The sequence below is a fragment of the Sebastes umbrosus genome, chromosome 1, assembly GCF_015220745.1.
Source record: "Sebastes umbrosus isolate fSebUmb1 chromosome 1, fSebUmb1.pri, whole genome shotgun sequence".
In the NCBI taxonomy this organism is placed as follows: domain Eukaryota; kingdom Metazoa; phylum Chordata; class Actinopteri; order Perciformes; family Sebastidae; genus Sebastes; species Sebastes umbrosus.
The window spans coordinates 31,427,127-31,445,426 of record NC_051269.1 but is presented as its reverse complement, the minus strand read 5'-3'; the positions used below and the strand labels follow the sequence as shown (position 1 = coordinate 31,445,426).

The 18,300-nt window shown below is 40.4% G+C and overlaps 1 protein-coding gene across 4 annotated transcripts in view; it reads right to left on the bottom strand.

Annotated features, from left to right (window-relative positions):
* The window catches only part of acap3b (ArfGAP with coiled-coil, ankyrin repeat and PH domains 3b), a 76,614-nt gene that overhangs the window by 23,886 nt on the left and 34,428 nt on the right, over positions 1-18,300 (bottom strand). For all 4 annotated transcript variants that reach the window (XR_005206107.1, XM_037763781.1, XM_037763791.1 and 1 more), the window contains exons 2-10: positions 16,153-16,210; positions 10,979-11,098; positions 9,554-9,607; positions 4,769-4,827; positions 4,430-4,613; positions 4,199-4,243; positions 3,957-4,052; positions 2,969-3,043; positions 1,752-1,763 (exon numbers count right to left, since the gene is read on the bottom strand). Coding sequence is in view for 3 of the 4 variants with exons in the window: in XM_037763781.1 (XP_037619709.1) it covers positions 1,752-1,763; positions 2,969-3,043; positions 3,957-4,052; positions 4,199-4,243; positions 4,430-4,613; positions 4,769-4,827; positions 9,554-9,607; positions 10,979-11,098; positions 16,153-16,210 (703 nt within the window). In the remaining variant the exon portion in view is untranslated. The remainder of the gene's footprint in view (positions 1-1,751; positions 1,764-2,968; positions 3,044-3,956; positions 4,053-4,198; positions 4,244-4,429; positions 4,614-4,768; positions 4,828-9,553; positions 9,608-10,978; positions 11,099-16,152; positions 16,211-18,300) is intronic.

Sequence of the window (18,300 nt, the reverse complement as noted above, 5' to 3'; positions counted from 1 at the left end):
GCAGCCATGGTGGAAGCATGTAGACACACAACGGCACTGAGCAGCATTAACGGACAATGTTTTGTCTGCGATGCTTCCAGCCAGGCAAACTCTGACATACACACCCCTCGCGCACATACATTCACGCTGTAAAAGAGAAAGAGATCACTCTATACACACACACACAAACACACACAAAGTCTGCACTACAGCTCCAAAATAGCCTATTGATTCCTGCAACAGGAGCCAGCAGGTGATGACCATAAAACTCCATAAATCAGTCACTCGATCTGCTCTACACCGCTAAACAACTAACACACACATCTGCTGGTCCACGTTTTACGAGGTACTGGAATTTATGATGTAAGCACAGGATAGTTCCAACCAGGAACCGTGTGTAATCACAAGTGCAATGAGATAACTTTCAGATGAAGTTATAAAGAAATAAAAGCAGGTCAAAAGTAAATATTTACCAAACCGTGTGTGAGAAAAAATTTAAAAAGGGCTTAAAATCTAAGAATTTGTGTTTTTTTTCACTGTCTTCGTGGTTGAAAAAAGTTTTTTTGTTGGCAGATATTGTGATTGAGGTTGACAACAGAGATCAGAGAACACATTTCATGTACAACATCTGAAAAATCCAATCCTTTTAACATTACCGCCATTGCAGGCCTGGTAAACAACACAGACCAGGAGTCATTAAAACACTGCCTTGATTCTCCTGGAACATTAAACAATGCAACACTCACCTTTTCAAACCTCTGAAATGTGTGCTATTTGGATGTTTTGCACTGCAGTACAGGGCGTGTAATGTGCAGGTTGTGGTATTAAAGGAACAGTGTGTAACATTTTGTGAGATCTATTAGCAGAAATGGAATATAACTAACTAACTTACTAAGTAAGTAACTAACTAACTATGTTTTCATTGGCGTATAATCACCTGAAACTAAGAATCGATGTGTTTTCATTAGCTTAGAATGAGCCATTCATATCTACATAGGGAGCAGGTCCTCTTCATGGAGTCTGCCATGTTTCTATAGTAGCCCAGAACGGACAAACCAAACACTGGCTCTAGAGAGAGCATTTCTTTCAGGCCACCATAGTACCAACACACTTGTGAAACTGCAGTAACGTGAGCCGCAGAGTGTAAAACCGTGGTACCGCCAGCCACCGTCTGACTTCTGTTGCTCCTAAAGTAGTGTTATTACGGTAAGGAATGGGCTCTGAGCGAGGTGATCGACGTTACTACGGTTTTGCACTCGGTGGCTCACGTTACCGCAGTCTTGGAAAGGGAGGAGTGAGAGGAGGGGTACTGAGTTGGATGCAATATGCAACCACACCACTAGATGCTGCCAAATCCTACACACTGTACCTTTAAGGGCTCAGATAGAAGGGGAAACAAATCAGTCACTCGATCTGCTCTACACGGCTAAACAACTAACACACACATCTGCTGGTCCACGTTTTACGAGGAACTGGAGTTTATAATGTAAACACAGGATAGTTCCAAGCAGGAAATGTGCTTATTCACACTTGCAATGAGATAAGTTTCAGATGAAGTCATAAAGAAATAAAAGCAGGTCAAAAGTAAAATATTTACCAAACTGTGAGTGAGAAAAAATGTAAACAGGGCTTCAAATTTAAGAATTTGTGCTTTTTTTTAACTGTCTACGTGGTTGAAAAAAGGTTCTCTATTGGCAGATATTGTGATCGAGGTTGACAACAGAGCTCAGAAAACACATTTCATGGACAACATCTGAAAAATATGAACTCACCTGCATCAGAGTCTGGAGGAAGAACATGGTCAAGCGAGAACCAGGTGAGGAGAGAGAAAGAGAGATAAAAGCGTTAATACAGGATCACCACTAATTGAATTTCACTACATGAAGCCAAATATATTATTACGAGACATCAGGTCCAAGTCAGAAGGTCTTTTCACATAAGTAGCTTGCTAGTTTAGAGTGCTCCTGAAACACACGAGGCCTCCAGGAAAGAGTTGCTCTTTAGCTCATTAGAGAACTGTTGACTGTTGAGCTGCAGCACCTTAGACATGAAGCCTGTTCACTTTGTTGTTTAAGTACAGAATAATTAAAAATAAAGTCAAGTAGCATCACTCAGTGCTAGGTTTTCAGATTAAAGAGGAAGTGTTGCTGAAAGGCCATTAGGTCGGACACAGAGCTGTGTGCTGTGTCTGGCAGGATGCCTCCACTTGGCAACTAAATCGATCACAGTGAAGGGCCAGGTCGGGCAGAAAAACTGCCTTGTTTTTGGCATCTCTTCAGTTGGCAGATGGAGGAATTTTGTGCATCTGTGCGTGAGCGTGACTGATGAGCAGGGTGAGGCTCTGAAAGAATTGTATTTATTCAGCCGAGGGACCCATAAAACAAATATATCAAAGTTGTCTCTGTGGAAACTGCTTTACGACTTTAATTTGAGCTCGAAGACAAAACTACAGTCAACACTCGTAAACTAGTTCTGATCTTCCTCTTTTATTTTATTCACAGAGGTGAAAAAAAAGCTTCCAAAAAATAATTAGGTTACGAAACAGATGACGTAAAAATAATTCAACGCTTCCAAGGAAAGCTTCCAAGCATTCAAGTCGTTTGATGCCAACATGAGATTAGTTTTTGTCGTGACAAGACACAATTGAGATTCCAGACAGACAGAGATAAAAATGTTTGCAAATCCTCTGTTGTTTTTTTTTATTGAGCGTCTTCTACCAAATCATGAAGATCTCATCACGCTAAATGAGAGTGAAAGATGTTGTTGTTTGTGTCAGGAAAAAAATGTAGTCGTCAACCTTTTAGGTAACTTATCTAATCTCCTCTTGAAAAGCAGACAGTACATCACCGTCACACCTACTCTTAGATATGCAGTGTCTATAAAAATAACATTAAGCAGATTTCCAGACGAATAAAGGCAGAAGAAAAACTTGTTTGTAATGTATTCCTCATAACTGCAAAAGTGTGAGAAGTTAAGAGTTGTGTCTCACTCTCTGCTGGATGATGGCGTGTTTGTGCTCCAGCTCCCTCTTCTCCATCGCAGAGTCGATGACCAGCTGATCCAGCTGCACAGAGCAAACAACAGCGGAGTTTGTAGGACAGGTAAACTAAAGTGTGAGCGGAATAAACAAAACACAAAGACACACGGACAGAAAACTATGCACACACACATATGTGAAACATTTACGAATCGTTGTCGTGAGTGTGTTTAAACACAACTCAGTCACTGGGACATTTCTATAGAGTAATCTTATAATTATTTTATTGTAGGTAACAAATAACTATATCTATTATATGTTTTGTGGATTTTTCTTTTTCTATTTTAACTCTTTTTTTTTTCTTTTTCTAAAAAGCCTTGTGTTGAAAATCGGCGTTTCGGTACGAACACTAAACATGTGGATCTGGTCCTTGTGCATAAATGTATGCTACAATTCTAATGCTACTGTGATGTCCGCATCAAAAAGATAATAAACTATTTAATTTCTGTAAGCACAAGGCCCAAATGTCTCTAAATGGCCAGAAAGATAGTGAAAGTCTGTAGGATGAAGACATTTTGTCACACCTCAGTGGCAATATTAGGGTTAACATCTAACCTTATGTTGACAATACAGATATTGCGAAAGATTTCTTTAGTTGTTTGGCTTGATAGTGTATTTTTCTATGACTAAACAAACCTCTATAAGCTGCCAAAATCTAGAATATAACTTCAATATAAGATCACAGTTTCTGCTGTAAGACATTTTAATCCATTTAATGAAAAAACTCTACAACCACAGACAGGACTCCAACACAGACAATAATGAAAATGTCAATGAAAACCAGGCCTCACTGATTATTCCAGTGTTTGTATTAGTTGCCAAAAGAGCTGTTGTTCATAGGGGGGTGCTGAGCAAATAAAGTAACAAAAGTAGTGGAACACTGGACATGTATTTCCATGTATTTCCACTTCATTTCGGTAGTTAGTTAGTTATGTCTTACCTGTGCAGCCAGTTTTTTCATGTAGGGGTCAATCTCGTCCAAGATGTTAAAGCCTTGCTGGAACAGAGTGTACTGGGCGCGCATGAAGGACAGCATCTGCAGGAGACACACAGAGACAATGACGGTCGTGATACAACTGTGTTACTAATAGGGACACTACATGTACACGCATATACAAAACATATACAATAATGTTGAGAAGAAATTTCAGAAATTAGAGGATATATATCAGGGTTACTCACTGCATCCAGGATTTCAAACTTCTTCCTGGCCTGAAGCACATTAATCTGAAACGAAGAGGAAAAGCAAAATGTAGATTTTAGGCTGCATGTTTGAGATTATATATGATTAAGTCCCTTTTTTAAAACCACCAAGTGTTTCTTTTCTGCAGCTGTTGAGTGTCAGCGCCACCTAGAGGACAACACTGGTAATACAATCTAGAGTTTGTGTATGTGTGTGTATGTGTGTGTCACCTGTAGTACGTAGTCTAGTGCCAGGTGCCTGAAGGCTTTGCGGCTGAGGATGAGGGCCTGTGTGGCCTCTTCAGCCTCGTGCACCTTGTTCCTGGGCGCCTGGGCGTTCTTCACCTGGGCCAGCTCCATGTCCTCGCGCACCCGGTCAAACTGCTTCTTGGTGTCCTTGAACCTACGCACATCCCTGAAGGAGGTGCAGGGAAATAGAGACAAAGTGTTTAATTTATGTCAATGTCTATGTTAAATCAAAAGAGCATGTATGTCTCTTTTCTTGCCCTAAGATGTCCATTTCCACCAGTCTTTACTCATTATGTATAAACTTGAACATGTGATACTCACTCTTTAATGAAGGTGTGAAGCTGCTGCTTGATCGACCTCTGAGCCTGGTCAAACAATATCTGTGCATAGAGAGAGTAACAGAGGTGACACATGAGCACAACTGGAGTAAATCTGCAAACCTGTAGTTGCTACGTCTCGCCACAAGATGGCAATATGAACCCTTTCGATATTATAGCTGTAGCAGATTGAACCACAGGCAGAGGAGGAGAAAGGAAAGAGGGATGAGGACATGCACACATGTGCACTCACTCAGCTGCTGCCTCAACAGATTTTTTTTTTAGCCTTAAAGGATCCCAGATTACTCTTCCTGTTAACTGTGTGATTTCCACTTCTCCTCTTCCTCTTCCTTTCTCTCATCTCATAGTCCTGTCCTTCAGCTCTCCTCCTCTTCCTTCTCTATGTTTTTTTTCTTCTTGTGCATGGCGAGCAAATCTTCTCTCCATCTTGAAGAGGATTTCCCTTCCGCTTCTATATTTCTGACCACACTCCAGATATAATGAACACAATATGGCAGCTGTTGAACAGACCATCCATCTTTATTAAGGAAATATGTGTGTCTCGCTGATTTATCCATGTGCAGAGAAGTGCTGCAGGGATGACGTATTTTTTGTAGGCCAACCAGGAAGTTAGCTTTGCCATGGTTCCCTCGACAAAAAGCCAATGGGATTTTTCCATTGGGTTCTGGATTATTTCATAAAATAAGCTCTGCGGCAAACAAACGTTTATGATACTTAATGATACACATTTTGTTCCACCACTGAACACCACTTTTATGGATTTTGAAGTGTGAATGCAATCGCCAGAAGTAAAAAGCTTACGTTAGGCTATAAACGAACTGCACCACAGTCATATGAGCATGAGTACACACTGTAAAGGCAGACGAGCCAGCGTGATGACGTTCAGTAGTCTCATTCAGCCACTTGTTAGCAACCGCCTTTTCTAAGACAAACAAAAGCTTCAAAATTCACAAGTGGGATATTTACAGACGTATTTTATATCGTAGAACAAAACGTTAAAATCTCTTCATCTTGTGTTAATCACAGACCTTATTTCAGGCATCTAACTAAAAACCCACTAACTTCCAGACGAGGGAACCGAAAGTGCTAAAATGCGAACTCATTTCCGGGTTTTAGGACTCATTCCTGCACCACTATATGACTATGGACAGCTAGAATGTCTTAGTGAGTGCTTCAAATGCGCTTGGATTATAATGTGATTGTTTCATAGCCACATACACAAACAATGTATAGAACAATCACTGTAGGTAGCCTGTGGATTAAACTTTCTATAGCAATCTCTAGTTAATAAACATACACATTGGGGATTACAGGCTTAGTCTGTGTGTGTGTGTGTGTGTATGTGCCTCCATCCATATGACTTTCCTGCAGAGCCTGATGACGTCACAGGCTGGTTTCTTGCTTTAAATGGCAGTTCACACATTTTCACAAACGTACTCATGGGGATGTACTGTAAATCTGCTGCTGCTCCTCTTTAAATGGCTTTTTAAATGGCTGCCACAGTGTGGTGGATTTTCAAGTGGTCAGTCAGACGCTTAGCTCCTTTATACATGACTTTGCACCGGCAGTCCCTTTCTACAATTCCTTTCTTTTCTTTGCTGTGCAATATATTCTTAATGTAAGGTGGCAAAACTAGAATTTAACAGTTCACAACTCATGCAATCCTGTGTTTATATTAGCAAAGATCCACTTTGTTCTTTTCTTTTTATTGGTAACATTTTTCTGGGTTTGTAAATTAGGGTGATTCATGTAAAAAAAATAAAGCAATTAGAAGTAAAATATGTGCTGTGCAAAATGAAAGTTTGGTACTTTCCAGGGTGGTACAACCGATCTGCCAGCTCAACAGGAAAGAATTAAATCCCAGACAAAAAAATAAAAATCAGTTCCATCAGATTGACTTTAGACCCACATGTAAACTAATCCAAATGTTCCACCCAAACCTGCTCTGGATTACGGTGCCCTGGGTATGACTCAACCCAACCTACAGCATGTCTAGCTCTACTGCTACTGTAGAAGTCCCATCAGCCGTCTCTCCTGTATTTATTGTAGTGTTGATTTTGCAGGAAAAATTCCACCACAGTAGAGAAAGTTGCACCAAAGTTAAATGGGCACACTCTTTGAATGGCTTCTTTTGTGTCTGACGAGAGCAGAGAAGCTGCAGAAATACGCTTCAGTGGGTGGTCGGACAAAGACAGATTTCCTTTCACTACCTCCCTCCATCCCTTCATTCATACTGTCTGCCAGACAAGCTATTAGTGTAATTCCTGGGTGTTAGAGAGGAGGAGCGGGAGGCATGTGGTGAAGGGTAAGTGAGTGGGGGGAGGAGGAGAGGAGGGTACAAGGAGGATGGATGGATGGAGAGGTGATGGAGGGGCAGAGGAAGAGAAACAGGTGGTGATAAAAAAAAAACAGCAAGTAGCCTAAAAGCATGGCCAAAAGCTGCATTTCCTGGATGTTTAATGGTAGTGGGTGTAACGACTACTATTGATGAAAAAAGCCGCTAAGAGGCTAAGTAGGCTCTTTACTGTGTGACCCGTTCAAACAACCCATACCTAGTCCAGATGTGTTTATGCTGTTTTTTTATGCTGTTTATCAAACATTAAGTATTACAAGCAACAACTGTTATGGAAAAACTAAAGTAGGAGCTGACGGTCAACTGATAATATCGGAGACTAACTTACCCTATTTGTCTAAATCCAGGTAAAGTGAACAGGTAAAATAAAGTGAAACTACACCCCTGTGCCAATTACCAGAAATGATAGTGACCAAAAAGAAGCAGCATAAACAAAATAATAATAAACAACACAGGCTAAATACACAATGTTTGCTCCAGTGGGGTTTAAACGGGTTTGACCTTGGAGGAGTGAAACAGAGTCAGAGAAGTGAGCGCATGAATATAAAATATGGGAAAAAGAAGAACACAGTTTAGAGAGGAATATGGGAGGATCAACAGTTTTTTTTTATTGTATTCAATGCTTTGGATGTACCGCTCTATTTAACTAATTGGTACGTCTTTACCTAGAGAGAAGTGTTTGAATGTTCTTCAACTACATTAGTTAAGTTCATTCCACGAAATAAACGCGAAGGAATTGCAAAACGGGAGCCCCCATCTGTGGCTTAGAGTGTAACGGACAGTATAACATATTGTAGTACGAGTGCATTTAGATAAAGTGGCGGAAGCAGGAGGCAGCGCAGTTGAAAAAGCAAAAAGGAGAAGATAAGAGTCTCTGACAAGGTCAAAGCAAAACAAAGAGGTGAAAAGGGGAAGATAAGAGTTGCTGATAGACATCTCTTATACACTCACAGCACAACAAACAGTCTGGCAGAAGGATGTGACACGACCATACAACTTTTAAAAGTCAGTTATAAGAAAGAAAAAGGATACCAACAAACGTATCTAGTAGCAGCTTTAATATGAGAGGGTCTCTGTTAGAAAACATACAAATCTGAGTATAGACCCTTTTACAGCCAACGTTATCAAAAAACAGTTAACTCAATTTCTCGCTGGTCTAACGTTACACGCTAGGTTTCTCCAACAAATACGTGTATATATCTGGCCACTGAATATTGGGCCACTTGCTAATGTCACTCACTAATAGCACGCGGATCTGGAAAGTCAATTTGTGTAGTTTGCATTCACGATCTTTGGTGGTAATGCCCTTGCGTAGCTTGACAACCTATTGCACTCCACCGTACTTCCATTGCCAAACTGCGTGCGCATACATACTGTATGTACGTCGATATTTTTTGCGAACTGTAAAAGGGTCAAATAAGAGATGTACTTTGGTCTTCATGTCAAACATACAAGCTTTTAATTCAAAACTTCAGCAGAACTTTGAAAAACAGAAATTTGCTGTGAGACCAAAATGATCCCACGAGCCGCTAAAAATAGTTTAAATCCAGAAAAAATGTGTCTAAAACTTGGATTTGTAGCGACTGTTGATTGTCGTGTCCTGCAACGGCCTCTTTTTCTAATCTTCTCTCTTCATTCCTTTCTCCCACAGCCCTCTCTTTTCTCCAGCTCACTTCCCCTTCGTTCTCTCCCTCATGTTCCCTGTTTCACTTTTACAAATCCTACTTTCACCTTTCTTTTTTCTGAGTTAGTTCACATGCATACAATCATGCACAGGCATGGACAGGCAAACACGTCAAAACGCTACACACTCTCACATATGGCTCAGTCATTACTGTACAGAGTGGCAAAGAGTCAGTCATGCATGTAACTGTTCCAAAACTGTGTAAAATGTCATAATATCTCTTTAACTGTATAATCGCCTTCAGGCTTCCCGAACCTGTAGCAGATTCCCGGAAAGGGAAGAGTTCTTAATCACAGTTAGTCATGAGGAGAGAGTCATATGAATAAAACCTGCATATGTGTGTGTGTGTGTGTGTGTGTGTGTGTGTGTGTGTGTGTGTGTGCGTGTGAGTGTATGTGAATATTTGTGCATTATAGCTGCCATACACATCTGCCGAAGCATGTGGTTTGAATCAGACACACGCATGTGGACCGGCCTGCGTGGACAGATTCACCGTCACAGAGAGTGAGGTCACAGTTAAATTGTGTGTAAGTGTGTGTGTACGTGTGTGTGTGTACGTGTGTGTGTTGCAACCCTGGACCCAGGAGGGACTGGATGTCTGAAAGACGTTAACATGCCAAGAGGACCTGGGCGTGTCTGAACAACACTCTACCTCGACCTCTCGCCTGTGGCTTAAACTATTGTGCGTGTGTGTACGTGTGTGTGTGTGTGTGTGTGTGTGTGTGTCTTACCATGTGGTAGTTGACGATCTCCTGGAGGCTTTCTCCACACTTTTCAAGGCATTCCTGCAATGTTGACGACACACACGCACATATAATGTAAGCACACAGGTTTCCACATGAATATAAACTTCTTTTTCACATAATAAATAAAATAAAGGGGAGACACTACAGGCAAAACATTGTTGTTCATACACTAATCAATTTTGAGATTTGGGGCTTTTTGGCTTCCATGACATGTTTTCTTTCAGACTAGTGGAAAGAAAACATCCAAAATACACAATAAGGTGCTTATTTTACTACTTTGTCTATTTGTGTCTGTAAATTTCTCCTAAATTCACCAGACGTTAGCATTAGATAATGCCTCATTTGCATATTTAAACAAAACATTTCAGAAAAACTAATACAAAAAATAATTGTCTAAATTTAAGTAATGAACTGTGAAAGTTTCATGGTGATATTTTTTAGTTAAATTTGTACCGTATTCACCTGTGGTGTCTTCAAAATGTGTTGAATTTTACATTACATAACATTAAAGGCTGTTTTCTCAAAATGAGTTTTCTCTCAGACTCTGAGCCAGAAATCTCCAGTTCAGCAGGACTTACATACACCAAACTTTCCAGTTTCTCTATATTCCGAAGGTTTTTACAGAAGGGTTTGTTCATATGTCATCCATAGCCTGATTTATAGACCATTTTATTCCTAAAACATGGCGAAAATTGTTTTTTTAGGGCTGTTGACAGTATTTTCTGATTTATGGAGTGATAAAAAGAGATATCCAAAATCCCCTCTGTAAAAGGGTTAGGTCAACAAAATGAAACAAGAATTTTGAACCTGGCTTTATCCAATGTTCAGATTACTGTTCTGGAAATGTATGCATTGCACAAATTTGAAAAGATAATGCCTCATTTGCATATTTAAAAACACAATTTCAGAAAACTTGTAATACAGAATGTAAATGATCAACTGGGGAAGTTTCATGGTGATATCTATTAGTTAATCACTCTTCTAAACTGTCTACAAAACGTGATCTAGCCTAAGCTTAACATTGAATGATTGTTGACTATGAAACAATTATGTTTTTGCTTCACTCAAAGCTACCCAGGCGACCCCCGTACCGACAGGAAATCTAGTCCAAATGTTTTCCTAGAAGAAAACCATGAAGCAGGTTTCAGATGTCTCTGCTTCCAGCCATGTAAACTATCAGCATAAACATCTCCTGTCTGCATGTGGTGGTCACATCTGTCATGTTTAAAACAGCTGGATGAATCTGTGTCTGGACAACACTGTTTATGCTGCTCTACTGTTAGTATTCATGTGGGGAATCACAGGAATGTGCTAGTAAAGATAGATGAGCGGCCCTTTGTCGAGACCCTCAAACACTCCTCGGTGAATGTGCAACAGATTTGAGGTCCGTTTTAAAGAACCTCCGCTCACCGATATCGCCTCCTCTTTCTTGCACTGCTGGGACAGGTCCTTGATGCCGTTGACAAAGAGCTTGTTGGCGCTGACGTAGGCCCTGCCGGCATCGATCATCCCACTGCACAGCTTCACCAGCTAGTGGAGATGGAGAAACAGAAAAATCATCACTTTAAATACACAAAAGAAACTCTGTCTGTCTATTTAAAGAGTCACATGTTTTACACAGTGTGATTCTGGGATATTAATAGGCACAGCGATGACGCAAATCAAAAGAATTGTTGGTCACATGCAGAATCCAGGAGGGCGCTCAAATTTAGAATAATCCTCATGTCTGAATCAAGGCCAGTGCAGGCGTTATTGAAGCTGGTGTGTCTGGTATCCAAATGAGAATATAGTATTTATAAAACATCCTGGTAGAAGTGCAAATAAAAAAAGGCAAATGAGTAAGATGATCATGAGCATGTGGCCTTATAATCTCTGTGTCTTCCATCATTTTGATAGCACCTCCATAGTAAACTCTCAATAGTTTCCAACACTTCAATCAATCATCACCATTTTGCACCATCTCTGACAGGCCTGTTATAGAAATAAGCAGTAAACATTGAAATCACTGTGTTAAAAACCCTGTTAAATATGTCAGAATGCTTCATCTGCACAGAGAAGCTTTCAGATGCACCGTTGTCGGAAATCTACAGCAACTAGGAAAGTAACTATAAAAACAGAAACAATGCATTATGTTATGTGTGCATTTTCCTGTACATGTTTGTTTTTGTTCTTGTTAAAGAAGCACGTTCATTTGAAATTTTTTAAATCAAGACAGAAATCGACCTTCACACATTTCACTACAGCCTACCCCAGAACTTAGTCGGGTCCATCACTCTTTAACATTGATGTTTTTTAATGTGGTAGTTTATATATGGCGTATTATTGTATTTGCTTGCTGTGTGTTCTGTCCCTTGTAGTCATTACTGCCTACTCCAGGAGTTAGTCGGGTCCGTCACACTGTTAACGTCCTTTTAATATTTAATACTTGTAATGTTTATTATTTCATGTGCTTGCTGTGTGCTTTGTTTAAGTGTATTGGGACCATACTGCATGGAACATGAATGTCTGTGCCAAATTTCACCATCAAATAGTTGTCGAGACATTCAGCCTCATGGTGGCGCTAGAGGAAAAGTCAGGAGATCATCAAAGTCATTAGGATTCATCCTCTGGGCACCATGAATATATATGCCCAATTTCATGACAATCCACGAAATGATTGTTGAAAAATTTCATGTAAAAACACAAATGTCAACCTCATGCTGGTGCTAGTGAAGTGAAATGAAGGGATCAAAGTCAGTGGCATCCTTTGGGGACAACACTTTCAAATAGTTTCTATACGTCGTGCACATACTGTATGTTGGTAGCAAACAGTGTGTGATTTCAGAAGCAGCCATATGAGAACTAAAACCTAATTGTAAACATATTAATATATAATGATATATTACAAGGTGCAGGCAGTTCACAGCGATGGTATGCACTCTTTTAAACACCACATGAACTGGCAACCGCTGCACTTTCCCACTTTACGGGTTATATGATAAGCTACAGAGCGGTACGCTGTCATTACCACCGCAGCGATGCAGCTGTGTGTGTACTACAGGATCAGAACATGTGTGTGTTGGTGAGGGGTTGTGCAGAAGAGCGAGTGCAGAGTAAACCTTTAATTATCTCATTTGGTGCCGGAGTTCTCAAGGTTGTCGCTATGCGAGTGTGGTTTTCTGGGTGGCTGACAGGCCGGAGATGAGAAACTAGAGAGTGAGGACCGATAACTGCACGATATACGACAAGCATGACTAAAAAATAACAGTTGTTATATACGTGTGAGCATTGCTGAAACGAGCTGCTGGCTAAAAATGTGCACACTGTATAGATGTGGTTATCTGCATCACATAGTATGCATGTTTACGTTCATGTGCACATAACTGACGCTGTTGTGAACCCAAAACACAAGGCAGCATGTTTCCTGCTGCTGCTGCTGCTTCTCCCAGGCTGGTCTGACAACATATCTGTCAACAAATTGGCCGATATGTGAGAATCTGATCTCATCATGTGCTGTACAGAGGCCCCCAGGGTCCGAGCACGGCCATTAAAGGCACAGTATACGTGTCAGGATTTGTTGATAAATGGGCCGGAAGAACCACAGGGGGTCCGCTCGGTGTCAAAATGCCACATCTGGTACCACATGACAGACCTCGCCCTGTTAATAGACTGAAACAGTGACAGTGTAATGCAGAAGTCGCACTATTCAATGAGGTGTGGGATGGGCAATTTTATATTTTGGGCAACTTACAAATGGTCTATGGCAGTGATAGTTTTGTTTTCGCTTGTGGTACCCTTAAAAGACTCAATTCCAGTACACTAGTAAGCTGCAAAATCAAGTTAGCAGGGATTGAAAGCATTACAAGGGGCAGCATTGAATGTTTTCACACCGGTCAGAATGGTCAACATCACTGCAGGCAGGTTCAGCCATCATCAATCTCATTAATGTTCTCCTATAAGAGCCTTCGCTGCTGCCAGATTGACCTCAGGCAGCTTCAGAGCATCCTAACAGAGCAGTGTGAGGACCCCTGCTGAACAGAACAAATCAGCCTGATGGAAAACCCCCCCCGCTCCGACCCTCGTCATCTATCAATGGTGTTCAAACGGGGCTCAAAGTTCAATGGAGGCTGCTGACCTGTTGGGGGCTGGAATAATCTGTGTGTGTGTGTGTGTGTGTGTGTGTGTTTTATGTGTGACGGGGCGGAGGCATGGACATTTGTTTGAAATGTCAAAGTGTCGCCTGTTGGTTCGCTAATTTGAGACCTATTCATAAACCTGAGATAGACTGCAATGACGAGAAAATGTCACAATCATCTAAATAACCACTTCATCTCTTTACAGAATATTAATCTGTTTTTATTTTCTACCTGCTGCACAAGATGGACCGTACGCCTGTAAGTGACCTCGATTTGAAGACACAGATTGTTACGGAGTAGACTGTGCAAGAGTAGAGAGAAGGTCCTCTTAACTACATTAACACTATCTCATCCTCTAAATGCTCTCTGAGTCACAAGTCTATTAGTTTATCTGAAGAGGCATTATCTCAGCTCATAGACTCCCTGGAGACAGTTACCCATCCATTCTTGCTGGTCTTACATACTTGAAACCATTGAGGTAATAACATTTGACCATGATGCAACTAACAAATTCACTCCCATTGTCTAGTTTGCCATTAACTAATTATACGTTTTTTTTTAGGTGAGTGCGGCTAATCCATATCACGTTTCGCTTAGAGCTTATTGATTAATCGATTAGATGTCAACAATTAAATTAATCCCAAACTATTTTGATAATCAATTAATCGGTTTGAATAATTTTTAAATTAAAAAAAAAGAAGGGCTGTCAAAGAGAACGCGATAATAACGAGTTAACGCAAATTCTTCTTAATGCCACTAATTTCTTTAACGCATTAATGCAGATACTGGTATCATATGAAACTGCAAAACCAAAAGAATCCATTGGTACCAACCACGTCATACTAGCTTGTTGCGAAGGAGGCTAAATAACGCTCAAGCGCAAACTTACGCTAAATTTTGGCGAGGAAAAACTGGGAAAAACATTTTCAAAGGGGTCCTTTGACCTCTGACCTCATGATATGTGAATGAAAATGGGTTCTATGGGTACCCACGAGTCTCCCCTTTACAGACATGCCCACTTTATGATAATCACATGCAGTTTGGGACAAGTCATAGTCAAGTCAGCACACTGACACACTGACAGCTGTTGTTGCCTGTTGGGCTTGAGTTTACCATGTTATGATTTGAGCATATTTTTTATGCTAAATGCAGTACCTGTGAGGGTTTCTGGACAATATGGGTCATTGTTTTGTGTTGGTAATTGCATTACATGCACGCATAAATAATAAACATATGCATAAAGCAAGTATATTTGCCCACTCCCATGTTGATAAGAGTATTAAATACCTAACAAATCTCTCTTTAAGGTACATTTTGAACGGGTAAAAAATATGTAATCAATTTGAGATTAATCATGGACAATCATGCGATTAATCACGATTAAATACTTTACTCGATTGACAGCCCCCGCCCCCAAAAAAATCTAATTTCTCTGATTCCAGCTTCTTAAATGTGAATATTTTCTAGTTTCTTTACTCCTCTATGTCAGTAAATTGATTGAATATCTTTGAGTTTTGGACAAGACATTTGAGGATGTCAATCGAGAAAATAATCAACAGATTAATCGACAATGAAAATAGTCGTTAGTTGCAGCCCTAGTTTCGTTAGTACTATGTAGAACTTTGACAGACTGCTAGTGCTATCCATGAATATGAACAAGTAATATATGTATCAATAAATAAGACCCTCTTTTGTGAAAATAATCCAGGTACAATGCACTGCAGAGTAACCTTAAAAATATGATTAAAAATATGTCTCTACAGTGGTGGGCGTTAAATGAGCTTAAATAGCTTTATTTCATATCTTACAAACGCTCAGAGTGAATGGTTAAGCAGGATAAACAAAGACAAAACATGCTCAGATAACAGGGCTGCTTTCATACTACAGAATATAAACCTGCTGCCTCTGTGACCTTAATCAGTGTTTGCTCAGTGTGCACCAGCACCAACGTGTGTGTGTGTGTGTGTGTGTGTGTGTGTGTGTGTGTGTGTGTTATCTGGCAGTGCATGAACCTATTAAATATAATACCTCAAGTCTGCAGTGTTTCCTGGTTTAAATAGCCCTGACATTTAGATAAGAGAGAGCGAGAGGAAAGACAGACAGATATAAAAGATGAAAAGAGAAACACAATTACAGAGAGACAGACAGACAGACAGAGAGACAGAGAGACAGACAGACAGACAGACAGACAGACAGAGGGCTCTAAGATCAGATTCACAGTGTCTAAAGAAAATACTGTTTATAGACAAACTCAAAATCTGACATTTGGTGGCGTTCTTTATTAAAAAAATGTGAATCAACTCGAGAACGTCCCTCTTCTAACAATGTGCAATATAATGTCTTTGTTTGTGATTTCCACCAGAAACATGGTGGAAGAAAAACCCAATTTAACAGCAGTTAAAAGCAACGTACACACATGCAGCATATTTTAATGAGCAGCACAGACTGCAGAAATAACACGGTTCATACCTTGTCGAGCTTCGCCTCAATCTCCACCACGTCTGTCTCCACATCATCAATGCCAGCCCTGCAGAGAGAACACAAAGCCACACAGTTAATCAGATATGCTCGTCAGTTATGCCAGACTCCGTATAAACCAGACAGACTGCCATTTCTGAGAAGTGGAACCACACGTTAAGCTGAAAACCATTACATTCAGAACAAGATTCAAGCTCTAGTTTGGGATAAAATTCTTAGATTAGTGGTACGCCACAATATCACAGTGACTAGTTACAAGTAACCAAGTCTGTGTCATCTTAAAAAGCAGACAAATGATGGAAATGGGAACAAAAGGGAGTGGGAGATGAAAGCATGATTTGAAGAAGAAAGTAAAAAGACCAAACTGGGCAGTGTAAAAGTATATTGTACTGTACTTTTGTGCATTCAAACACATATCTGTATTTTAAGCTGCAATCAGTCACCACACATCCCAGTCTCACAGACTTGAACATTAATCCTAATGACTGGATCGACAAAGGCATCACTCTGGAAGATTAGTGGCCAAGGCCGGGCTGCGAAATCAATGAATGACATCATGCAGAGACATATAGACTGGTACTTAAGTATCCATAAGGTGAGCAGCTACAACACATAGGGTTTTATATTGGGTACCGGCAACTTTGAATTTAATCAACAACAGTAACAACAATGCAATAAAGTACTCCAGATTTAAGTGTTATTTTATATGTGTTTTTTAAATCTACACTAAATATGAAGAGAATGGGGACTCAGCAGGGTGTGTGTGTGTGTCAGGTGGTTTGGGTGGACGAGAAGCCCTCCCAAACCACTATCTTCCCCCTAGGGGTCTTCTTCCATTAGACACACACAGACACATTTACAGGGTCAGTTGGTATGGCAACTCCTTATATGTGGGCCACAGAGGTGGGGCTACTTGCGGTCTTACAATGTCGAACTGTATTTCTGGTTCCTCTGACACATATACCTATATACAGCAAAAAAATCAGAACAAATGTCCGATTAATTTGAGATTAATCATGGACAATCATGCAATTAATCATGATTACATATTTTACTCAATTGACAGCCCCCCAAAAAAGTCTAAATTCTCTGATACCAGCTTCTTAAATGTGAATATTTTCTGGTTTCTTTACTTCTCTATGACAGTTAACTGAATATCTTTAAGTTGTGGACAAAACAAGACATTTGAGGACGTCATCTTGGGCTTTGGGAAACACATTTCCTGACATTTTATAGACCAAACAACAATTAATCAACATTGAAAATAATCTTTAGTTGCAGCCCTAACAGAATATCTCCTCAAATAGTAAATAAATATGAACTTATTTCTCTATTCGCCTCCAGTCCTCAGGATCCGCTGAAGCTTACTGGAGACGGTCGAGCCAAGGATCAGCGTCACACCCTGCATGTGCTGGAACACGTCGACCATAACCCCTAAAACTCTGGGAGACGATGATCTCATCACACAATCTCAACCCCACCCTCTTCTCCAACTCTTTAACACTCTGAAAACACCCTGACAGCTTGTGTTATACATCACAGCAGCAGAGATGCTGCGCGTGCAGACTTGGAGAAAGAACATGTAAACAATTAAGGAACCGGCTCATCTAGTTTATTTCACAAAGGTTGTGACTTTAGAGAGGATGTACACAGCTGAGGGGGGAGCTGACATGTCTGTCTGCAGCTTTAACACCTGCTCCGGAGAACAACATTCCCAGAATTCCTTTCTGCTCCTGAGCTTTTTTTGTTCAGCTATTTCTTGACTTGTCTATCCTGCACTCTTCTTCTTCTCTCACCCAGAACACACACTGTTTATACAGACGGCACTTTTCTCCACCACAACATGACACTGACACAGCAGGCATGGTGTGTGTGTGGTCTGCACAGAAGGGCTGATTTATATTGTTTCAAAGAGAAAAAGACAGCTGGAAATCAGAGTTGAGAGACCTTTCATTAAGCCATCTGAGTAATTTGTTTCACTTGAGTATTGTTGTTGTTGCATGCAGTGTAATCCATCAAACTGGCTTATAGTTTCTGCTCTTTAGCTGCATGTCAATTAGAAATACAACACTGACTGCACATCCAAGCTCTACACTCCCAACAGCATCGTGTTCTCCATTAAGTCACCGTGAACCAAAC